General features: G+C 45.7%; 1 protein-coding gene across 2 annotated transcripts in view; it reads right to left on the bottom strand.

Moving 5' to 3' along the window:
- Positions 1-25,636, bottom strand: part of WDR91 (WD repeat domain 91) — a 228,463-nt gene that overhangs the window by 141,319 nt on the left and 61,508 nt on the right. For both annotated transcript variants that reach the window (XM_078670816.1, XM_078670899.1), the window contains exons 6-8: positions 21,353-21,468; positions 20,415-20,592; positions 19,988-20,146 (exon numbers count right to left, since the gene is read on the bottom strand). In XM_078670816.1, the coding sequence (XP_078526942.1) occupies positions 19,988-20,146; positions 20,415-20,592; positions 21,353-21,468 (453 nt within the window). The remainder of the gene's footprint in view (positions 1-19,987; positions 20,147-20,414; positions 20,593-21,352; positions 21,469-25,636) is intronic.

The raw sequence follows: 25,636 nt of genomic DNA, 5'->3' as shown, positions 1-25,636 counted from the left end.
AAAAAGTTGGTTCCGTGGATTTTATTGCACACCATGACATGCTATCAGTTCGAACGATTTTTGGTGCAACAAGACTTTGAATTATTTTTGGACTTTAAATTTTGATGGGGCAAAAGATCGAATGTGGAGTCCTGCTGGGAGGTAGACATCGAGGATGTCAGAAAGACAGTCAGCTTGGGAACAAGTTCACTGCAGTTTTGTCATCGCCTATGGCAACGTGGTAATATGCTTTCTAATTTTGAAATTTTCTTGAATGTATTAATAAATGTTAAAATTTGTGCTTGAAAGGGTATTTTCTTCTCTATCTGAATTTAGATAAAAGATTCTATAAAATATAATCTGAGTTTGTGTTTATTTAGAATAAAAGTCATAACAAATTAAATAATAAAGTAATGAGAATATTGTGATTGAGCTGGTCTTAATCGCCATCAACTGACTTCTACTAGCTGGTCCATCGACCAAACAGCGGAGTACCTTGTTGTGATTTCCTTATGTCTGTTGAGGGAAAGTGATATGTACATATATGTATATAATTTATAGAATTCAGAATCTAGATTAATGAGGTACCCCGCTAACCAGCAGCTCGCCTTTTGTTTTTCAATGATCTCAGGAGCTGTGCGGTGTGTGACTAGCGGTGTTATGGACCCCACCAATGAGTAAATAAGTTAGCTCCTGGGGTAAGTGAGATCAGATGTGAGGGTTGTTTGGGAGCCGCGCTGTGTCAGTATAACAAATGCCTATTAAAAATGGTTCTGGAGAACTTAAGTGTGATGAGTCTGAAGTTGTTCTATTCTTCTTTTGGCTTGTTGTACCCATATTAATGAGGCCTAGATATCAGCAAAGCTTAAACATGCTTTGCATTCAGACTGTGTCTCTTAGTGTTTTGACTTTGATTTGGTTTCTTGTCCTACTGCTTTTAATGTTCTAGGACACCTATATCTCACAATGGTGTGGACATGTAAAAAGGAAAACAGAGTGCCAACTTTATCCCCCAAGCAGGTAGGACTGAAGCTAGTCCTCTGTTCAAAACATACTGCATGCGAAGCAGGTAAATGCAAGCAAAAGGTCCTGGTAGAAGCAACTAAACCAGGAATAATTAACATTGAGGTGCTCTCAGTAGAAGCGCTGAGTAAGATACCAACCAGGGAACAAAATTAATGCATTTATATCGAGTGCTTTACAGCGACCATCTGCTCTGGTCAGAAACCACAAAGGGATCAGAACTGACCCATGCCCTGCACCACAAACCCTACACGACTGGCTACATTTAATATCCTTTGTGGCGGTTACATTGAACACGAGCGGAGATTGGCATTCATGGAGCTAGGTGGATAATTTTGGGGTGGATTGATTTCGATAAAGAGAAGGAGTCGAGTATTTAACGCACAAGGTTGATATATTCAGGCGGATTGATTCGACGTCTTGGAAACGCTGTAGAAGCTGGGTACAGACAGTACCTTTTCCAGGGTCCTTTATCAGAATCATTCACAGAGTACATTGGGCAGGCTCGTACATTCCTTCATTGGGCTCATCATCTGAATTGATCAGGTTCCGCGATTATTGTCTACTCTCATGGCGTCAGAGCAGCACCTCGCCGTTGATCAGCAAAAAATTGTTTTTCCTTGTTCCCACGAAGAAGGGATCTTCAGATCCCGAAATGCATTGGGATCGACGACGGAACTGACATTTGTGTATTTTTACATTTTGTACTTCATAAATTTATGTGATTTGCTTTGTTGGATGCAATAACAGTCAAAATATGACACCAAGAACGAGTATGAACTCGAAAAATAAAATTTTATTCAAAGTATTGAAATTGTTTTGTTAAAAAAGATTCAGAAAACTATATTGAAATGTACTAGGACATGAAACTGTGGAATTAATTTCAGCAAACTGTTAGTTTTCAAAGGCAGTGTGTTGTATATTGATTCTTCTTGTAATATGGCTGGCAGTAGTCATTAGCCCTTCCTTAGTGTTTTCACCTTCTCAGCCTCCCAGAATACCTGTAAGTGTTCTAACCTGTACCACGCTGTTCTACCTGTGTCAGTTGATAGTCTGGTCAGCTGGCGAGGTTTGTACTCAGAAGTTCTACAATAAATCTACATGTAATCAACCAGAAGTATCCGGTCATCTATCACCATCTAATTTACAACATTTTGGCGACGTTTTCTGCTAACCAGACCAGAGAAGAAACCATCAAACACAGCTTGAGCTACACCCCGCAAAAGAACCCACAACAGTCCATCTATCTGCTGCTAGTAATATCATCAAAGGAAGATTGAAACTGGATGAATGATGGAAAAGTGTAAGGAAATTAAAGCAAGTAAAGAACCGCGAGTCAATTTTTCATCCCTGGCAGCAGTGCGCAACAAGAAGTAAACCCAACTGCGGTTAGAAGTAAGGGGTGGAGAAACTAAGCTGTCAAGTAACAAGAAATCTTTGAAGCACTGTGAAAAATTAAGAAACCAGCCCCAAGTATTTTAAGCGCCTTGAAAAGTTAAGAAACCAGTCTCAAGTGGCAGCAAAAGTCAAACAAAACTACATCTCAAACAGCTGCATATAAAACCTAGGAGAAAAAGACTTGCCATGCTGTGAAACCCTTCTTAAGAATGAAAAGAAACCAGTAACTTTAAGAAATTGGTCCAAAGAATTTCTTCTCTGCTGCTAGTAATGTTACAAATGGAGTGTTAGAGCCAAGAAACGGCACAGATTACAGCCAAGTACTTTTAACATTCAAGCCACAGTTGTGTAAAGTAGACACACCGTAAATGCTTGAAGGTGTTACTTTATTAGTTGTAAATACGACACACCGGGCAGCGCTCCGGTCACCAGCTCAATCACATTGACAGCTGCAACTGTCCTTATCAGCAAGACTAACTGTCAGATAAGGCAACACGCCATCTGACGTAAGGTATGCTAATAGGGTCGCGCGGCAGGGACGGGAACATGCAAGGGACAATAATAAGAGGGAAGGGTACCTACGTCACTCGCATGCAAATGGGGTCGCGCGGCAGGGACGGGGACAAGGAAGGATAGATGCAGATTTGGAAAAGTGCCAATGTAACACATCTCCTTCCGAAGGAAGAAAAATTAGAAACACATATAACAGTTGTAACCAGAGGTTCTTGTACTACAAGAGTCTGTTCATAAAATGGCCATGTCGTCAAGGATAAATGGTTACATTCCACGTAGTCATTATCTGCGTTTAGTCCAAACGCAAACATATAGTTCACACCAATTTCAATTCACAAGTAGTTGTTACTGTAAACGGGGTTAGTTTGTTCCGTGTGGGCCAATACCAAGTTTAGTCCATTCCCCAACGTGGATGAATGAACTTCACAAAAGGATGCAGTTGAGTCAACTGATAACCTGAACTTGTGCTCAAGCGCAATTCCAAAATGCAACAAGTCACTCCCTAAGTATCCTTAATGGTGTGGGCATTGTATGGGTTTGGATACCCTCTTATTCTCTTCCTCTAATTCCTCAGAGTGCCACTAGCCACTGCAATCCGTTTCACTATTGTTCTAGTCCACAATTACTTGTTCCACTTCTCCACCTAGGTGTGTGGCAACAGCCTTAGAATCCTTTTTCTTTGGAAATTTCCTGGACCAAGTTACGCTGCTTCTACCCCTACTCATACAACCGGTTTCCTTCTCATCATCATGATCAGCGTTGGGTCTAACATCAGTTCTCTTGTTGTACTCTGTACCAGAGCCACTTGTAAATCCTACGGCACATGCCTCATCAAAGACCAGTCTTTCTTCCGATTCCTTCAAGCGAGTTCTACTGGAGAATGTGGTTGAGTCTTCTGTGTCTCCGAACACATATTCTCTCCTGCCTTCTATAAGCAACCTGTTCCTTCCTAACGGAACTTTGAAATGCGAACATCGTACGTTATTGTGCGCCTCCTCACTTTCCATATCAGACACTTCGCTATATAACCAGTCCAAGTACTCTCCTTGCTTGTTACACTTTGATTTAATCAGACTCTGACCATCTATTCCTACTAGGTCAATGTCATCAGCACATTTCTCCCTTGTCATAGGTTTGGACTCGGCCAGTGCAGTAGAGCGCCACGCTTTCTCATTTTTGAGGCGGGTAGACTTACAAAGGTCCTTCTCTGCCCTCATGGTTAGTGTTTCCACACCTGTTCCCTTATAAACCAGTTCCTCTTTTTCCACAACATCATCCTCACTGGTCATTTCACCGAAACTTTTCCTTATATTTTCTTCAACATCTTTTCCCAAGGATGTTTTTAGATTTCTTTTGAATTTGTCAACTGCTGCTTTTCTTATCCACTCATTCCTCTCAACAGCCCTTGTCCATCCGACATAGACCATAGATGGTGGTGTTCTCACACTTAACATCTCCAACTTTGTAATTTGTCTACTGTTGTCTATGGTCATCCTACTCATGGGGTCTGTACTTGTGGGATTTTTTGTTAATCCTAATTTCATTTGTTCGTCCCATCCTAGTACAGAGAACTCTTCTTCTGTAATATAAACTTTACTCCATGTACTTCTCTTCATGTAACTCAATTTCATCTCTCTACATCCAGTCAAGATAATGTTTTCACCAGTGTATGTTTCCAGGGACGTGTCTGCTTCTTCCAATTCATTCCCTAGAGTTACAGCCAATTTATTCTTCCATATTCTTTTGCTTACAACCGTACAATGTGACCCAGAGTCAACGTTAATGTCAATATCTACTCCACCCATGTTGATGGTATACTCATTTTTAGTTTCATTTTTGTTCACTACTATTTTGATATCTCCATCTTCACTGTATATTATGTTCCTTTGTGCATAGCCATTCATTACTTGCTTATAATGTTCATCTAAAACATGCATGACATTCTCAAATACATTCCTGTCTGTTCCCCTATAGGTTTCCTTTTCAATGTTATAGTACACTTTCCGTCCACCGGCTCCTAAACTGTGTAACAATATTCCTACCTTCTCCTCTGGTTTTAAAGGTTCTTCCTCCTCGTCAAAAATGGATATATAATTGTTAAAATATTCCTTCCACTCCTCCCATTCTGCAATATTAGCACCATCTCCTTTCATAAATGGCTCAGGTGGCGGTAAATTATACATAATGTTTTTATCCATGTTAATATCGCAATCAATCACAGCTTATATATAAATAAAAAAATGTTGTATGTTTTAACAGTACGTTTATCTCTTCCTGTTTTGTATTTGTTCAACTTAAAGGATACAGTCTTTGTACTCTTCCTGTAGGACCTGCTCCAAAACGAAAAATTTCCTTTTGACAAGCTGTAGATGATGCGCTTAGTTCTGTTGTTCCTTCTCGCAATATGAAGCACAATTCGCATTCTTCTCACATAGCTCATTTTGTTTATTTTCCTCAAAATTTTTTACTTAGAAGTGAGTGTTCAGATTTTTCACTTAACTGGGTTGTGTTTTTTTTTTCCTTTAAGTTTCATTCTATCTGCCTTTTATTTTTTTTTTGTGTATCATATAAACTTTTCCTAAAACCCCTTTTTTTTTCCTGAAGTGCTGCTCGTAAGGTCACCAAAGGGGTTGCTGCTCTTATTTACTCTTAATTTCTCTAACACGCTTTAAATGGAATTTATTTGCTGTACCACTCGATTTAATTATTGCCAGGGATTCTCGTGTGAAGATGCAATTGCGGCATTCAGCAGTAAGGTGGCGCCACTACGTGATGTGCGTTGCTCTCCCTTTCGCGCCACAAAGCTGAGGAAAGTGCTGCGCACGTTGAGCGCCGCCAGAAACTTCTAGCCGCATCTACCCCACGTTCCAGAATCTGCTGCTTCAAGGTCAAATACCACTACGGTGTAGTTAAGTTTCTTCTCTTCGCGCTGAGGAGAGTCAGACTTATTTCATTCAGACAGTTTAAACGTTCGAGGGATTCCGCCACTCTAAATGCGCCTCACTTTCACTTAAAGCACGGCTAAATTGTCATCCGCTGCTCTATTCTTAAGAGTTACTTAAATTCAAGCATAGACGCTGCGGAGAATCTCACTTCACACACTTATACTTTATGACGTTATCTTTGGTTGCACACTGGAGATCTGAGGAGAATTTCACTTAGAACGCGCCTTCGGCCTGGTCGCCCCCACGCTCCTCACCTCTCCTGCTCCTGAGCCTCCTGCTGCCTGAGCACATCGCCGCTGAGAGCCGACGCCGATTGCAGCGCCCCAGCCGCCGCTGGGCCGGCCGCTTGCCTGCACCCGTTTTTTCCCGCCGCTGCCTGCCTGCGGCCCTATCCCCACGCCAGACGATTGGCTACCACGATCCCGCCTCCCAGCTGACCCGCCCTCGCGGCTCCCTTCTTATGACACCCCCTCAGCGACCGTGCAGCGGACGCGCGCAGCGGGAGCACCGACTGAGCGCTGAAGGTGCGCCAAAGGTAAGCCCGTCTGCGCCCGTCCGCGCCTGGACCGCGCCCAGTGCCAGGACCCCTGGCCCCCGCAGACTCCAGCCCTCCCGCCGGACCTACGACGCCACCGAACTCTACGCACTCAATGCCGGCTGAACCCCGGGTTGCTACCGAGCCACCCCGAGACGCACCCACGGACCCTTCTGCTGCCACTCCTGCAAGTTCACCTGCATCCGGACCTGCACTACTCCTGCACCGACCAAGACCAAGACGAGCAACAGCAGCAGCCACCTGAAATGCATCCTGCTCAACACCCGCTCCGTCCACAGACACGCCGTCGAGCTCTGGAACCTGCTCGACACTACTTCACCAGACGTCGCCTTCCTCACGGAAACCTGGATGAACGCCTCTTCAGCGCCCGACATCGCCATCGCCATCCCAGACGGCTATAAGATCATCCGAAGGGACCGCATCAACCAGACCGGAGGAGGCATCGCCATCATCCACAGGAACACCCTCCGCATCACGACCAACACCGACGACACCCTCGCACCCGCCGAGCACCTCCACTTCCAGGTCCACATCAACCCCAAGACCACCCTCAGAGGCACCCTCATCTACAGACCCCCGGGACCACGCACACAATTCAGCGAAGACATCACCGACTTCATCAGCCCGCACGCCCTCCCCTCCGCTGACTACATCCTCCTCGGGGACCTCAACTTCCACCTGGAGAACAACAACGACCGCAACACCACCACCCTGCTGGACAACCTCGCAAACCTCGGACTCAAGCAGCTGGTGACCACCCCCACCCACTACGCCGGACACACACTCGACCCAGTCTTCTCATCCAGCAAGGACATCGCCTTCAGCCACGCCACCGGACTCCACTGGACGGACCACAGCTGCATCCACTTCAGCTTCAAAAGGACCACGATCCACCACCAACAGCAATAGGTTGCACGCAGAAGCTGGAACAAGATCACAGCCGACCAGCTCGCGACTTCCCTGAGCAAGAACCCACCCACCAGTGCAACGAACCCCAGCCAAGCGGCCACCAACCTCACGAAGTGGATCAGCGACTGTGCAGACGACCTCGCCCCCCTGAGGACCCCGCCTAGCAGACCCGGCAGCAAGAAAGCCCCATGGTTCACCGACGAACTCAAGAGCTCCAAGAAGAACTGCCGAGCCCTCGAGAGAACCTGGCGCAGAGACGCAACACATGACAACATGACTGCCCTCAAGCTCGCCACCCGAAAACACCACCAACTCATCCACGCAACCAAGAAAACTGCATTCAAGGAACGACTGGACAACAACGCACACAACAGCAAGGAACTCTTCAACATCGTCAAAGAGCTCTCCAACCCCAACGCCGGAAACAGCGACATCACCCCTTCGCAAGACCTCTGCAACTCCCTCGCCTCCTACTTCCACAACAAGATCGCGGACATACACAACAGCTTCAGCACTCAACCGACGCACACCTCGACCGAACCACCGCCCCCCACCACCACCCTCCGCGCCTGGACCCCGATCAGCACCGAGGATACCGTCCGCACGATGAACTCCATCCACTCCGGATCTCCGACCGACCCCTGCCCTCACCACGTCTTCAACAAGGCCGACGCTGTCATCGCACCCCACCTGCGGGACATCATCAACACCTCCTTCGACACCGCGACCTTCCCGGAGAGCTGGAAGCACGCCGAACTCAGCGCTCTACTAAAGAAGCCATCAGCCGACCCCACCGACCTCAAGAACTACCGCCCCATCTCGCTGCTCCCGTTCCCTGCAAAAGTCATCGAGAAGACCGTCAACAAGCAGCTGGCCGCCTTCCTCGAGACGAACGGATCCCTCGACCCCTCGCAGTCTGGCTTCCGAGCCAACCACAGCACCGAGACCGCCCCGATCGCAGCCACCGATGACATCCGAGCACTGCTTGACAACGGAGAAACAGCGGCCCTCATCCTCCTAAACCTCTCCGCGGCCTTCGACACTGTCTGCCACCGTACACTAGTGCAGCGACTCAGCAACGTCGGAATCCAGGAGAAGGCACTGGAATGGATCATCTCCTTCCTCGCCGGAAGGACACAGAGAGTCCGCCTCCCCCCGTTCAGATCTGAAGCCACCGAAGTCATCTGCGGCGTTCCTCAAAGGTCCTCGCTCAGTCCAACCCTCTTCAACGTCTACATGAGCCCCCTCGCAGACATCGCACGCCAGCACAACCTCAACATCATCTCCTACGCCGACGACACCCAGCTGATCCTCTCCCTCACCAACGACCCCGCCACCGCCAGAGCCAACCTTCACGAAGGGATGAAAGAGGTAGCCGAATGGATGAAGACCAGTCGCCTGAAACTGAACTCGGACAAGACGGAAGTCCTCATCCTGGGATCCTCACCCTCCGCCTGGGACGACTCCTGGTGGCCCCCCGCCCTAGGCAGCGCACCCCAACCAACAGACCACGCACGCAACCTGGGCTTCATCCTGGACTCCTCCCTCTCCATGACCAGACAAGTCAACGCAGTCTCCTCGTCGTGCTTCAACATCCTGCGCATGCTACCTAAGATCTTCCGGTGGATCCCCACCGAGACCAGGAAGACGGTCACCCAGGCCCTCGTCACCAGCCGTCTGGACTACGGCAACTCCCTCTACGCCGGAACCGCCGCCAAACTCCAGAAGAGACTCCAGCGGATCCAGAACGCCTCAGCACGACTCATCCTGGACATCCCCCGTCGCAGCCACATCTCCGGACACCTGAGAGACCTGCACTGGCTCCCGGTCAACAAGAGAATCACCTTCCGTCTCCTCACCCACGCACACAAAGCCCTACACAACCAAGGCCCAGGATACCTCAACAGCCGCCTCAACTTCAACGCTCCCAAACGCTAGCTTCGATCGACCGGCCACGCCCTCGCCACCGTCCCCCGCATCCGAAGAGCCACCACAGGGGGACGGTCCTTCTCCTACCTCGCCGCCAAGACATGGAACTCCCTCCCGACCCACCTCCGCCTGACCCAGGACCACCGCGCCTTCAGGAAACAACTCAAGACCTGGCTGTTCGAGCAGTAGCGGACCCCCCTCCCCTAGCGCCTTGAGACCCTCTGGGTGATTAGTGCGCTATATAAATGCCCTGATTGGTTGATTGATTGAACGCTGTTTGCGCGCTGATTTACCTCAAATTCTAGATTACAGAGAACACTGCGTTCCCTGCCTCATTCACTTCTCCTCAAATTAGTCACCAAGGCTCTTCACATAATTCTAGCGCAGATTCCAGTTTAAAGCAACCAGGGTTCCTTATCATCACCTTTTCTTTTCTCACGATAAACCAAAGTCCACTTTTAATTCACTGGTCACACTTCTTATGGAACACATCCACGGCCCACTTTATCAACTTCAAAAACGCGGTGACAGAGATTTAAAATCGTTCCCTGCTCCGCTCAAATCTCCTCACTTAGCTTAAACTGCTCACCTCATGAACTTGCGCAGATTCCAGTTTTCATCAACTTGGGTCTTACTTTTCTTTAATATATTTAAGGTTCACAAAAACGCCCAAGGTTTATTCAGAATTCACTGGTCAAAATACTCCGCAGTAAGTCCAAGGGAATTTATATCACCTCACTCAAATATCAAAATATGCCGGAAATTGCGGAGGCTGCTTTTTTTTCCTCAACTCATAAATTCTTCGTGTGTGGAAATACACGTTTCACGATGTCATCTTTTAAAATATTCTTACGTGGTGGGTTCTCCGGCATCCCATCCTCGTCGCCAAAATTGTAAAGTAGACACACCGTAAATGCTTGAAGGTGTTACTTTATTAGTTGTAAATACGACACACCGGGCAGCGCTCCGGTCACCAGCTCAATCACATTGACAGTGGCAACTGTCCTTATCAACAAGACTAACTGTCAGATAAGGCAACACGCCATCTGACGTAAGGTATGCTAATAGGGTCGCGCGGCAGGGACGGGGACAAGGAAGGATAGATGCAGATTTGGAAAAGTGCCAACGTAACAAGTTGCTGCCATAAACAAGAGAATCTCATGAAAAGTGGACACACATGCTGCCAAAAACAAGAGAACTGCATGGAAAAGCGGACGCACATGCTGCCAAAAACGAGGGAATCACAAGAAAAAAACTGACATATGCTGCCAAAGACGAGCGAATTACAGACATATACGGGGAAAGGAAAAGAAGAAACAGTATTCATGTTCTTCTACCGTGAGTCAGTTGTGTGGTGAAATTTCCGTTTGCCTGTTAAGGTCGTATGATTGCCTCCGTGCTGACCTGCTCTTCATCAAAACATATTTCATAATGATGACGTAGTTGTATTTCTGTTGGTCTCAGCGGAGGCGCAGCGTCATTGTTGACGTTGAGTGTCCAGCGTCACTTAAGAGTGGAGAGGTAACCATTCCTTGCTGCCTGCCTGAGTCATCCCGCAATGTCGCGCAACGTGAAACGTCACTGCGTGAGGTTAAGCATCCATTTTATATTCTCCGTGTACTTTTGATCCCACGGCAACGGAGTTACGGGAGCTCAATGAAATGTAATAGACTTGTGTGTGTGTGGCGTGGTGAGAAAGAGCAAAGAGCAAGGGTTTCTCTTCACGCTCAATCTCATTTTCTTGTCACTTTCGTGGGACAGCGCACGTTGCTAGATGACATTGCTGCGCTCCAAAGTTCTTGCTGAAAGTATAGGTGAGCAAAGAAATTGTCATGTTTTCCAACCTTGGCATTGTTCATCAAATTTTATTTGTTGGAATGTGTTCTCACCCAACAACGTTCAACACAGAAGTCTGCACTCATTTTTGTGTATTCGAAGACAGTTTATGTGTGGAATCCTTTGCAGCAGGCCATCTAGTGGCCTTTTTAAGTAATCTCATTTACATTCCAGGGCAAACTATCCTTTTATTTCAGCAAACCATATCCATTGTGGTTTTGTGAGGACATTTCAGCCCAGAATTGTGCATGAGGAACTAGTATACTGACAGAGAACCTATGGACAAATGTTTATTAACTACCGGTGTATAGGACCTGCAAGAAATAAATGTTTTCGCTTCTGTAAGTCGAAGAGCAGGGCAAAGCTAGGCCATGGGTGCGCCGTCAGACTCTAACTATAACTGGAAGCTAGTACTTAACCACGACTAAGAAGCAGAAAGGAGACTTTGGTCCCAGGAGCAGTAGGAGGGCAAAGGCCTTGGACATTATTCCACAATCTAGAAGGGACACATGTCCCAGAACCATGAGGGAACAAAGTTCCCAGACCACTGAGAGAACAAAGGTAGACCAGCAAAATGACCAAGTGTCCAGGATCAAGAAAGAGAAGCACAAAGTCCAGGAACAAGTGTGGTCCAAGAGGGGACAAACGATGTTAAAAAAAACAACAACATTGAATGGGGAATGGCCGTGCAAGAGGAGCGGAATTTCATTGTACCAACATGGAAAGTTTGGACGTAAAGTCCACAATGGGGACAAGGTCCCAGGTCGGAGTCTGGTCAGGAAGTCCACAACGGGGACAAATGTCCCAGGTCGGAGTCTGGACAGAAAGTCCACAAAAGCGACAAAGGTCTCAAGTCAGAGTCTGGGCAGAAAGTCTACAACGGTGACAAAGGTCCCAAGACGGAGGCTGGACGGAAAGTCCAAAACGGGGACAAAGGTCCCAGGTCAGAGTCTGGACAGTAAGTCCACAAAGGAGGCAAAGGTCTGAAAGCCTGAATTTGGGACAAAGGTTCCAGGATTAACACCGAGAATGGACAGTCTAATCTGTTGACTTTTAGGAAGGGCCTTAAAACCTGGCTTTTTGCTCTTTAGTGCGCTCTTCTTTTCTGTTGTTGGGGCCTCTTATTTTTTTTTTGTGTTGTGTTATCTGTTACAGGTTTACAATAAAAGCGCCGGGACACTCCATGGAATAGCCGTGCGCTATAAAAGACTTACTTAACATAACATAACAGTGGTCCAGATTGCGTCTAAGTTAGTCGCATCTAGGACTATGTATCCATCTTTTGAAGTGAAAGCTTCAAGCAAAAAAAAAAAAAAGAATCACTTTACATCGCTTGTGATACTGCACTTAGTAATCTTGAAGAGTACCTATGTTTGGAATCTTCAAATTGTATCTAAGACTGTGGTATTTGTAAAGCACGAAGGCGTATGTTGAACTGTCTATCTTCAACTCAGAGCGTAAAGTGTTGATGGACGGAAACAGATTTTAGGGAGTGGACTGTCTCTTCTTGTTTTGCTGGTCAAAGACGGATTGGAGAGAGTGGACTATCTTTTCTTGTTTGGTCAGTCTAAGGGGAGTAGGTAGTGGTGATGCCTATTAGTTGTTTTGAGTGTTGTGTCTCACCTCACACTTCACTTTTACACTCATTGCCCCAAAATGCTCTTTTGCCTTCATTAACTAAAATTAGTTCAAGTCGTCTTAGACCTCCTTTCTGTCTTTAATATCATTGTTGCTGTCTCCCATACTTTAAGCTTTATTTTTATGTTTGTTTCATTTCTTTTCTGTAAAGGAGGAAGATGTGTTGTATATTGATTCTTCTTGTAATATGGCTGACAGTAGTCATTAGCCCTTCCTTAGTGTTTTGACCTTCTCAGCCTCCCAGAATACCTGTAAGTGTTCTAACCTGCACCACGGTGTTCTACCTGTGTCAGTTGATGGTGTGGTCAGCTGGCGAGGTTTGTACTCAGCTGTGTCCTACAATAAATCTACATGTAATCAACCAGAAGTATCCTGTCATCTATCACCATCTAATTTACAACACAGTGCAGGCAGGGTCAAGTGTTCATGCTGACTCTTGCTGCAAATACTACATTTAATATATGGCATATCTTCTCCTGCTTCATAGCAATCTCCTGAACCATTTCCAGCCATGTGTGACCTATTCCATTCTCTTTCACTCAATCAATCAATCAATCCTCTCCACCATCCCTCCAGGTCCAACTTCTGTCTCTTTTTGTCCCTGTCTAAAGCCAACTGCTTTTCTTTTAGTTCCCTGTCTAGCCTCCCCCTCTCTCCCCATTATTGTCCAATTCCATTGTTTATTTTATTTTATTTTGAAAGTTTTATATAGCGCGAACAAGATCTTTGCAGATATCAGAGCGCTTTACAAACGAAGGTCATAGCATGTGAGTACATAACAATTGGGGTGGGGAAGGTACATGTGGGAGCATAGTCAGACTCAACAGCATAGTCAGATCAGACAGATACATCAATTATGATACAAGTACAAATAAGTTACATGTGGGAGCATAGTCAGACTCAACAGCATAGTCAGATCAGACAGATACATCAATTATGATACAAGTACAAATAAGTAATAGCGTAAACAATCAGGAAGGTCAATGATACGAGTCATACAAAAATGCAAAAGATCAGTACAACTGAATGGTACATTGACTGTAAATATCATACCCAATAATAATTCAGGTGTATTTAGCCATGAGGATAGCTTTTACTTCTTTCTTAAAAAGTATGGTGGAGGAGATGAGCCTGGTTTCGGGGGGGAGTGAGTTCCAGATCCTGGGTGCCATTCCTGAGAAGGAGCGTTTATAGGTTTTTTCCTTGCGAAATCTTTGGGGCTTTAGCAAGAGATTGTTAGTGCCTCTGGTGTTCCTGGAGCCTCCAGAAATCGTCAGCTTCTGAGCGAGGTATCCAGGTGAGCTCAGGTGGACAGCCTTGTGCGTCATGCAGGCGATTTTCAGATGTATTCTGGCTTCAAAAGGCAGCCAGTTCAGGGATTTCAGATCAGGGGAGATGTGTGAATGTTTTTTTGATCCAGTGATGAGTCTCGCTGCGGCGTTTAGAGAAGCTCTTATGGGTGCCGTAGTAGTTAGGGGGAGACCGCAGAGGGCGATGCTGCCGTAGTCTATTCGAGGGATGACTAGTGCTTGTACCGCAGTATGGAAATCTTTGGCTGGGAGGAAGGGTTTGAGTTTCCTTAAGGTATTGATCTGGTAGTTCGCACCCTTAGTTGCTTTGTTAATGTTTTACTGCATGTTGAGGTTGGTGTCGAGTGTTATGCCTAAAGATTTTGCTGAGTCCACGATGGTAGGATGAACATTGAGTGCCGTTAGGTGTTTAAGCCAAATTTGAGCGGTAGTGATTTTCGCGGGAGGTGAGATCAGGAGGAACTCTGTTTTAAGGGCATTGAGTTTGAGATGATTAGCGGCCAGCCATGATTGGGTGCTTCTGATCGTTGAATTCAAGAGCATAATGTCTTTGGGTGATTGTAGTTTGAGATAAAGTTGGGTGTCATCGGCGTGCATGTGGAAGTGAACATTGGATGCTTGTAGCAAGGTGGTGAGCGGCTCCATAACTAGGTTAAACAAAGTAGGGGATAGTGAGGATCCTTGTGGGACGCCTAGCGATACAGGTATTGGCGAAGACATCAGGTTGTTACTCTTGAATTTCTGCGATCTGTTGTGTAGAAAGGACGTGAACCACTTGAGCACAGTTCCAGATAGACCCATTCTTGTGTTTAATAGATCGAGTAGATTCTCATGTTTGACGGTGTCGAATGCAGAAGAGAGATCAAGAAGGATGAGGAGGCAGGTATCGTTTTGATCTAGGATTTGGAGGGCGTCGTCAATTATGTGAGTCATAGCAGTTTCTGTACTGTGGTCTGCATTAAAGCCTGATTGATGAGGGTTGAGTAGATCAAACTGATTGATGTGTTTAGTCAATTGTATTTGTGCGCATTTTTCCAACAGTTTGGCAAGAGTCGGAATATTGGTAATGGGACGGTAATTATTTAGATCAGAGGGGTCGGCTGAAGGTTTCTTTAGTAGAGGTGTGACTTGTCCAACTTTGAGGGAGTCGGGGATGGTCCCTTGTTGGAGTGAACTGTTGATGTCCAGAGTGGGAGGAGCGACGGGATAAGGTCTTTGACAGCATTGGCAGGAAGGGGGTCCGAGAGGTGATTGGCTGGTTTCACAGTGCTGAGCAGTCTACCAATTTCTTCTTCCGAATAGGTGACAAAGGATGACCATGTAGCATTGTTTTTTGGTTCAGTGGGAGCTGTGCAGTGGAGTTTGGGGTAAAGACTTACGTCAATGAGGAGATCGTTCTTTATGTTGTCGGTTTTTTGAGTAAAGAAAGAGGCGAAGTCTTCACAGGTGGGTGCCCAAAGTGCTGAGTGGTTGAGGTTGTTCCTTGGACTGTGTTCTGATTAGCTCAAACAGCTTTCTCGGACGATTTTTGGCTTGGTCGAGCTGACGGCTGAAGAAGTCTGATTTTGAGCGTTTTATTTTCCTGAAGTAGGCATTTCTTTTTTTCTTCAGCGTTTTTAAATGCAGTGCGGAGGGGGCTGATCTCCAGGTGCGCTCTGCCACTCGCATGGTCCGTCTATTGTCATTGAGCCTCCCGTCGTACCAAGGATTGGACATTTTTGTGGAGGCTATTTTTAGCTGCATGGGTGCAGCTTCATTAACTATAGAGGTTATAGCGTTGAGATAGTGATCCGTCAAGGATTGGACATCCGTAGCGCCGGTAGGAGGAAGTAGAAGGTTGCAGCTGTTGGGGGATAGAGAATTTGAGTTGAGTTTTTTCAGGTCTCTTTTCCAGACTTTGGGCTTGAAGGATTGAGCCGGGTTGAATTTGACTTTTTCATTGATGAAGAATGTGACAATATGATGATCTGACCAGTCACAGGGTTGAATAGATTCGAGTTGGATAGAGTCCTCTTTGGAGATGATAAGGTCAAGGATAATACAAGCTCCTATGTGGAATTGGGGTGTGTGTGTAAAACCCTGCACTCTGTCGCGGGCACCCCACTGTGCCTGCCACACAGTGCAGGGTTTTTTAGTGGTGTCCCTTAGGTACCTCCTTTGCCCCCAACCAGAGGTCACAGGATGAAGGAGGCTCTGCTAAGGGCCCCCAAAGTCACTTTCCAACAGCATTTTCTTGTCACCAGGCAGCCGAACAGAGGCTGTTGGAAATCTGCATTGTAATCCTGAGTTCAAAAATGCTTTCCATAGGGGTGTATGATGCGGTTCCGTCAGACACGGATACTCCGAAAGCCAGTCGGAACTGATTTGGATTGACCGGACAGTTTACCTTCCGACCGCGAACATCGTAATCGGTCGGGTGGATTGTAAACCGACCGAGTCTGTCGGAAGGGCTCCAACGCGGTTAAGGAGAATCCGACTGTCGGGAGGCGGCCTTCCGTCCAACATCGTAATTGGCCCCTTAGTGTGAAGGGAGTCTCCCTGAGCTCTGCTCAGTTTTTCTTCATGTAGAGTCTGGATTAATTCCTAAATAACTTCTACCATGTCTGAAACATTGAAATAAGGCCTCTTCAGATCCTGCAGAAGCTGCGGAAAGAAAAGGCTGCATGCGGATGTCCCACATAATGATTATCTTTACTGCCTCTACCTTCAGAATAATGGAAAGAAGTGTAAAATGTCCCATACTTTTTTGCCCAAAACCTTGAAGGGCAAAGAGGGGAGGATCCTTCTGTGGCTACAGAAGGCCAAACAAACACAAGGTGAGCAAAAAAACGATGGATTGAGGCCCAGATCTCTGTACTGGGGTGAATGTATGACATTGTTCTGCATTCTGTCCATCAATTGTTCTTTTTAAATTTGTCACCCGAGTGGGACGGGTATGCCCGGACGTGGGTCCCGTGCTCTCCATGCCACTGGAGTCAAGCTATCCTGGCTGATGAGTGCTGAAAGCCCGAAACCGGTCCTAGGATGCTTGTTTCCAGTCAAGGGAGGACCTGGGTCACAAGGGTACCCTGGACTATCACACTCAAACCCTGGAGGAAGGGAACCCTAAGGTGACTCTGAATAGGGGGTTTGGCCTTCTGTATAAAGAACAATTGATGGAAAAAATGCAGAACAATGTCATACATACACCCTAGTACAGAGATCTGGGCCTAAATCCATCGTTTTTTTGCTCACCATGCCATTCCAGTTTGGACCCAGCCACATGCAAATCAGTCATGACCCTGCGCCCAATGGGAGCAGTCCAGCCCCCCGCCACAGGGCGAGGAGCCAACTGGCGCTCTCGCCCTCCCCCCCCCAGTAGCTGCTTCCTTTCCGTTTCCGGCCCCCAATTTAGTGTGGATGGATTATACCGACCCTGTCTTCCATATCCCTGGAGACTACTGCAAATAACCGTTTTTTGCACTCGCCCCAATCTGTTATTGTTGGCTAATTTATGGGGCATGCAATCCTGCTGCAATGCATATGTTTTATATCCCTTGATGGAGGCACCCGCTCCCAAACTGCCCCCTGCTGCTTATCGGCGACCCTTTTAACCTCTTAATCATTCCTCTCTCTTCTCTGGCCCCCTGCCCAACTCTAGCCCACATGTAACCACAGAGCAATCAGTGGCTTCCATTGTGATGCCATTACCGTTGGTGTGGGAGTGGGTGTGAGTGAGGGTGTGTGTTAGTGTCCCCTCCATCCCAGCTACTTTCCTGGGTCTTTTCTCGTCTTGTAAATTCCCTAGCATTTCTACTTATCCCCACCTCCATTTCTCCTCATGTTATCTACCTAGCACTCACCCGTCACTTTTTTCTTATTGCTGCCCATGGTGTCTTCCTCTGTACTGAGTCATTAGATGTACTTTCGGGACAAAAAAAGCACATTATCTTTGCACGGTTCAATGTAAAACTGACTTACAAGTCCCTTTGTATGTTTGGTTTCTGCAATGCCAACCTTGCACCCAGGTCCATAACATGCCCCAGCTTTCGCCTTAATCACTCTCCAGCAAAGGAATGTTTCTAGCATAGTAAAGAACTTGCTTGTGGCTTTTTTTTCCATCAGGCCATTAGTACTCTTATTGGTTTGAGATTTCTCCTGCCCGTCTCCTGTGTGCATTCCTGGGCTCCTGTCTACACTATAACGTGCCTGATTCAAGAAATGGTAGTTTGGGAGATTAATTTATTTTCACCTTACTGGTAAGCAAGCAGTATTTGGGCCAAACCACACACTAGACATGATACGTTGTTCTGCTGGAGGGCTATCTTAGGTTTCTGTCAGACATGGAAGTTCCAAGACACACTCTGGACAGTGATCCCGCGCCTAGACACCCTCGGGTAATAGTGTGCGTCACAAATCTACATTTCATTTCATTGTATTTCATGTGCATTTTTTCACAGGCAACACAGTTCTCACTGGAGAATGACTAAAATGAAAGTGGTAATTGCTGATGAATCATGCAAGCAACCAACAAAAATGGGGTTGAATTGTCCATGTAAATTAACTACAGCTCTCCCTCAGGTGGAATCACTGTGTTAGATTTGCTGCAGAAGTCAAATTCTGCCACAGCATTTTGGAAACTATTAGTAGTGAAACCTCATAGCTGCAACTGTTTCGAAGGCACTGGCATCTTTTCAGATATTATGTCCATGGAGATAACGCATAATTCATTCAGCAGTACACCATAAGCATACCAAGGCTTTTTCACAGATTTCCTTGCAGTTTGTACTATAGAACATCAAAAGCTTGCTGGGACCAACAAGATCCATAAGAGAAGGAGTTTCACTTACTTGGCCTAAATAGCAGCTACTACCATGAGTTTAGCCATTTTAGATGCAACCACTGATGCACAACCTGCATCGGATTTGCCAAATTAGCACAAGCAAGGCAAACTGCTCTGGAATCTACTCAAGCCATCCCAGACTCTCATTGAGCACTCTCCTTTGGGATGGTCCTGAAGCACTCTGTGTGCCTCAGTAACAAAAATTAGGCCCTAGGTCTGTAGATGATCCTACCGACTCCTCATCCAAGTATCATTGTAGACTTTTGACTTTTTTGGGACTGCTGGTAAGACTGCCATATGTTAGAAATAAACCTGCCTCCCCCGCCACTTGCCCAACCGTTGACCTGTGCTGCTGTATAGCAACGAGATGTATATATTGCCATTATGTGTTGCAATGTACAGCCTCCAAATGAGAATCATGAAAACCCTGTGAGATGGGAACAGGTAAGTTGGAATGAAATCTGTGGAGCCATCGTCTACGTAAAAATGAGTCGTCACTCCGGCCCTTCCCTTATGAGTTGGAAGCCATCCTTCACTGTGACAAATAAAATAGAGTTCAACTTGAGACACACTCAAGAATAACATGCACGTCCATCTCTGATGTAGAGGTGGATCACGGATGTTTTTTTTAGATACCAGCTTGAGTATGAAATGTTTGTTACTGCAGGTTATTTGCCAATACCTTATACATAATGTACATGTAATACTAATTTGCCATTACAATGCAACTATGTAAATGCATAAAGCTTCACTTTGTAAAGCCAACAGTGCCATAGTCGTCACTGCATAAAACAGGTACATTTTTGGGATTTATGCAACAGGTTGGGCAAGTTGACTTCTCTGCACGGCCAGCAGATTTCTATAGCATGTTGCCTCATGGACAAATAGATTTTTAAACAATTCGACATCCCTGGGTTCATGAGCATTGGAGTTCTAAAAGGCATAAATGTACCTCCATTTGCACCACAATTCAGTGCCTGAAATAGATATAACTGAATCATATAACTCCCCTTTTTCGCACCAACACAGCAGCTGCAATATTCCCCCTGCATACATATTCTTTAAAAGCTTTAGCAGTACTCAACACTGACAAGATAAGTGATGGGAGCACAAGTATTCTCCTCATTACCTGCGCAGGTGTCTTAGATAACAGCTCCTTTCTTTCCTTCCCATGGTCCTGTAACCGCCGTTGTCGTGGATGAACCACACCTGCTTCAGTTGTTACTGTTCCAATTACAGGACTCTTCCCCTCTCTAGGTGCCATCACCACCTCCTTTGCTTTGGTGTTCTGAGAAACAAAAAATAATATATCCAATTGCTGTCATACTACTCTCAACTCATTCCAGGACTTGAGACCTTTTAGTAGATATAAATAGTAAGTGTGAAACTTTAGACTATAATGGCTATTGCTAAATGCAATGCCACTGGACTCTAATTTCAAGAGGTGAGAGAAATCAGACTGCATCTAATAGATGTGCCAAGTACATTAGCAGGCGATTCATTGCAAGACTTGTCTGCCTCAATTCTGTAAATGTACTTCATATTATTTTAACTACCTGGGTGTTCTGAGGCTCCTTCCTCAAGACTGGAGTAGCCACACTCATGGTGGGAGAAAGCCCTGACCCCTGAGTTGTCTTGGGTGTGGCCTTCTTGCTCTGTGGTAGCAAGGAAGATAAAAAAGACCCTCGGGTCTGTAGAGTCAGAGAGGGATTCCTCTGGACACTTGTCATCGCCCTATGGAAAAGAAAAAAATCATGTCAAACTAAAATATTACCTGACCCCTTGGAAGCACAGACAGGAAAAAAACAGGAAGATGGTGCTTTTCTTGGGCTTAAGGGAGTTTGAGATACTACATGCAACTTTGGGAAGACAGAGTGACAAACTACTCTACTAGGAGATATGGGGGGTGGCCGCATAGGCAATACGTCATTAGATAGGAATAGAATAAGGCCATGAAAGACAAAACATATTCAATCAGAACCAGGAAATGATTCACTACAGAAGCACGCAGTGCCTTGCAAATTACCCTAGTTAGCTTAACATAACTCACATTAAATTATTAGCAAATTATATTAAGCTGATGTCTGACATGCCTGTAGTACTAGTGCGAGACTAACTTGCTTGCACAATGGTACCCTCAGAACCATTAGGAATGATGTGCTGATGGTAAGAGCCCTAAGTAAGTATAGGGTTAATTAGCATCTGAGCAGTCATGTGATCATCTAATGTTGTGGCCATTCCACGCCATGATAAAATAAGTATTATCATCAAAGACAAAGAACCATATGTTTGGCAACTGTGTCATAATTGGCAAAGATATAATTATTGCAAATTCATGCTGCCCGTCAGTGCTACATGTGGCAGTTCCCAGAGGTCGTGCGAGATTACTTCAACTCCCTATGGCTGTTCCCCTCAAAGAAATCAAGAGGGCGCCTCATGGCACATATCCCGCCTGATGTCTGCGGTCAGAGTTCTCCTGCTTCCAGCCACTCACAGTTCGGAGTCCATCAGGCGGTCCATATTGGAGACATACGCAGGTAGCTTGTGGTGCATGGGCTCCTCTTCCTCCTCTTTTTTGAGCCGGCAGGCCTCTGCCTGCAATGAGAAGAGCTGCAAAAGGTAAAAAAAAAAAAATTTCAGCAACTCAGTATATATTCAACAACTTTTTATTTCGGTCTATTGTGTGATCGATTTCTTTTTTTGTATCTGCACTAAAATAATAAAATACAATAATACATTAAAAAAAAAACATTTAATGAATGCCTATGGCATTCCTGATACAACACAAGCATTCATTGCCCATGGGAGATTTTGATACCAACATATATCATACCAGGACTATGATGAAATTTAAAAAAAACAACTGTTTTCTGTTCCAAAACCTGTCTGTATGTGATCAAATTATGCAAAGTCTTCCTGATGGGCAGAATTGTATTTTAGTTTAGTTTATTATACTGAGTGTGCTTTGAGAGATTTATATTATACATATTACAGATCTTACAAATTACACAAACACCACTCGCTTTCTTCTCATTTTGGAAAAACATCTACTAACCCATTCAAAGTACCACAAGAAAAGAAAATGAACCATAATTAACACATGTGCACAGGCAATAAAACTGGCCAATTCGGGAAAAGGTTTCCCCCAATTTGTTACAAGTGCACATAGTTTTTTTTTAAAACATTCAATTAAATCCCAGATGTAAATCCTTTCTTGGTATAATACACTGCCGGAACAATTTTTGCCCAACTGAACACAAATTCAATCTAAGGTATTAAAAGTAAATTTTGGCTGAGGAACTGTTGCTAAAATCATTATGATGAGAAACATATATTAGCTTGACAGCCAAACGTAATGATTGGCTTACCAGCTATAACGTAAATATTGTCCCTCCCCAAAGCTTTCTATGTCTGGCCTTTAGCACCACTGTGATGTTATGGCTTTCAGATTTGTCCCTGCTGCTCCTGAGGCACAGACCTGACAGTTTTCTTCCTGGTTGGGGGAAACATTTAGTAGGCAGCAAAGATACTTCATCCTGTCTAAGGTTAAGTGTTATCCATTTCTGGATGTATTTTTGGGGAAAAGACAGTTAGGCAGGAGTGAACTGAACAGCCACCCAAATGGCTAGCAAGGAGCATATGAAGAGAGAAGTGCAGAAAACCGCAGAGCAGTGAAGCAGCTGTCTTGGTCCAGTATCATAGCAGGTATGAACAATGGTAGAAAAGTGGAGTATGGCAAGTCTAGAAGGGAACTTTGGAGGCGCCTAGAACAGCTGTTCTACGCAGCAATATCCTTTGCTATTAGACAAACAGGTTAGTTACCTACCTAAGGTGAATCGTCTAGTCAACCGCAGATCCCTCACTCTAGTATATCTCCCAGGTGCAGACAGATTCCGGAGAATTGTAGCAGTGCTACTGCACGAAGCTAGGAGGTGGTGTGTGGCTCTTCATTGGCCTTGTACATCAGTTTCTTTTCAGTGCCCTCAGACGTGGTGCGTAAACAATTGTTGTAATGGACTGCTAAATGCTAAACACTTTAGATGCTAAAGAGAAGCCACTCAACAGAATGGAAGGGCAGTGTGGAATCTGTGGTTAGATTGAGTATCCACCAGAAAGAGCATTCATGAAGGAAAGTAACCTGTTCTTCTGATGGATACTTCAAACCGCAGAGTTCCGACCTTAGAACAGATTGCAAAGTAGTAGCTCCGCAAGGTGGAGTGTCTGTGGAGTGGACTCTAACCAAAAAGTCTTCTAGAGTAGTGTGCGCAAAGCATCCTTCCTGTCAGACAAGGTTGTCAAGGCAACAGCATTATGTGAACATATGCACCAACATCACAGCAGAACAGGCACCATTGTGTCAGCAAAAAAAAGTGGATTTGTAAATTTGCACGTGAAATGCCTGCAGTTCACTCACATTACCGGCTGATGTAACCGCAATGAAGAACACAGTCAAGTTCTGGAGTATGCATAGACTGAAAGGCATACACAAGAAATATTAAGATTAAATTAGTGTCCCACTGTGGCATCAAAACGATTTGGGAGGGAACATGTGTGTCAAACCTTTAATAAATATCACAACAAGCAATGTGAACAAAGAAGGTCGGTCATTCAAATATATAAGTCAAAAGGGCCGACAAATACCCTTACAGAGTGCCCAATTTATGGCCTTGCTGGGTTAAGGACATTAACAAAAAGACGTCAGACAACTTTGCTTGTAAGGGGTGAGTCTCTAGGGCACTACATCAGGGTACAAACTTGTCCAAGAATAGATGATTCCGTGGAGGGACTTCTGGTTGCAAGGAGGACATCTATCACATCAGGTGGCAGATCAAAAGCAGTTAATTGCATCTGCTCAATCTCCATGCATGGAGATGTAAATTATGTAAATTTGTGTGCGGCACCATGCCCCACTGCTGAGACAGGAGGTCCTACCAAAGTAGTAGTGTGATCAAAACAACAGGTGGTCGTGCTCAGGATCTCCATGTACCAGCCCAATCCGGAGCCACCAGGATGACATGGGCACAGTCGTTCTTTTCCAGATCTTGGGGCTTGAGAGGTGGTAGCGGAAAGGTATTTCGTTACAACTGGAATGCATCTCCTAACAAGTGTTCTTGAGAATACTAAAGCATGTAAAACTGATGGCACTGTGTAATCTTGATGGTGGGAAAAGATCTAATCAGGCCCTCCCCCCACCCAACCTTTTGAAGACGTAATGCACAACCTTGGCATGTAGCCGCCAGTTGTGATCAGCCAGACATCATCTCAGTTCGTCTGCTCTGGCATTAAGGGGCCTTTGCCAAGTGGTTGGCAAGCAGAGAGATGTCTTTGCACTCTATCCACCTTCAGAGAAACAAAGCCTCTTGGCACAGAACCCAGGATCCCACTTTGCCCTGCTTGTACCACATGATGAAGGTGGTGTCCACGGGAACCTGCACCAGCCCCCCTTGATAGATGGCAATAGGGCCTCCAGTAGGTTGAAGTGGCACTAGAGTCCTCTGATCTATACCTCCCCCAAGGGACCACTCCCCTGAACCCAGTAGTGATGCATCCGTTATCACTATCAGCTTGGGGTGGGGCAGGGAGAGGGGTCTGCCACAGGGTAAATGGTGATGGGTCGGCCACCACAGTTGATCGTGAGCTTTCACCTCCAAGACCTGAACTGTGTTGGAAAGGCAACCTTGATGTCGTGGCCACTGAGATTCCAGATTCCACTGCAGGGTTAGCATGGGGCACCTGGTGTAGTTGACGAACAAGTTACTTACCTTTGGTATCGCCTAAACTGGTAGAGACTATCTAGCCACAGATATCTTACCTTTGAATTATCCCCAGGCATCAGACTGGATACAGAAGTTTTTTCGTGAGCAGTGACCCTGAGCGCCAAAAGGTGGCGTCGTTCAGCTCCACATGGTCTCGTTGGCATTGTACGCAACGGAAGTGACGTGCGCCGTGCCTATATAGATGCCACCCAGGAGCACTGATGTCAGTTAATTTTTGCAACTCTCCACGCTAGAAGCACGGAGCCCAAAAGTACACTGACCACTGTTGTGGAAAACTAGGGTCCTGAAAGAGGAGAGCCCTGTCCTTTGCTATCCTTTTGCAGGGTGGATGAGTGTGTAGGTAAGGAATCTACGGCGTTATAGGCTCTCCACCAGATAAGGCGTGACCGAAGGATGTATGACATTACAACGCATGCTTTTACATCGCATGCCTTTACAACGCAAGTATTACAACGCAGTCCATTACAATGCATAGTGCTTTGGGGTGCTGGATAGTGAATAGTTTAATTTACTATTCCAACTCCAGTCCCCGTGGACACTAGGGAAGGTTATTGGATAGTAAATTAACCTATTCCCTACCCTAGAGCGCCCCTCAGAGCAATGCTTTGTAATAGTTTGCGTTGTAATGGTTGCTTTGTAAAGGCTCTGCGATGTAAAAGTTGCGTTGTAAAGGTTGTTTACCGTGACCGAAGGTTAGTAACTTGTTCATCTGATTGAGACGTCTAGCCGCAGATACCTTTCCTTAGATCTGATACCCAAGCAATACCTCACCGGAGATTGTTCTGTGGAGCAATTGGAGATGGGTCTGTGAACCAATTTCACACGAGGAAGTCCTACAGAACGGAACAGGCAAGGTGCCCACCCCTACAGACCTCACAGTAGTGTTTGGTAAACAAGTGCAGGGAAGCCCATTTTGCTACCTGGCAGATGCACAGGACTGGAACCACGCAAGCGAATGCAGTTGTTGCAGCTTTACCTCTGGAGGAATGAGAACGCTATCA

Source organism: Lissotriton helveticus, chromosome 1_1 (genome assembly GCF_964261635.1).
Source record: "Lissotriton helveticus chromosome 1_1, aLisHel1.1, whole genome shotgun sequence".
In the NCBI taxonomy this organism is placed as follows: Eukaryota; Metazoa; Chordata; class Amphibia; order Caudata; family Salamandridae; genus Lissotriton; species Lissotriton helveticus.
The sequence above is the reverse complement of the archived record's forward strand: the minus strand, read 5'-3'. Positions and strand labels throughout refer to the sequence as shown.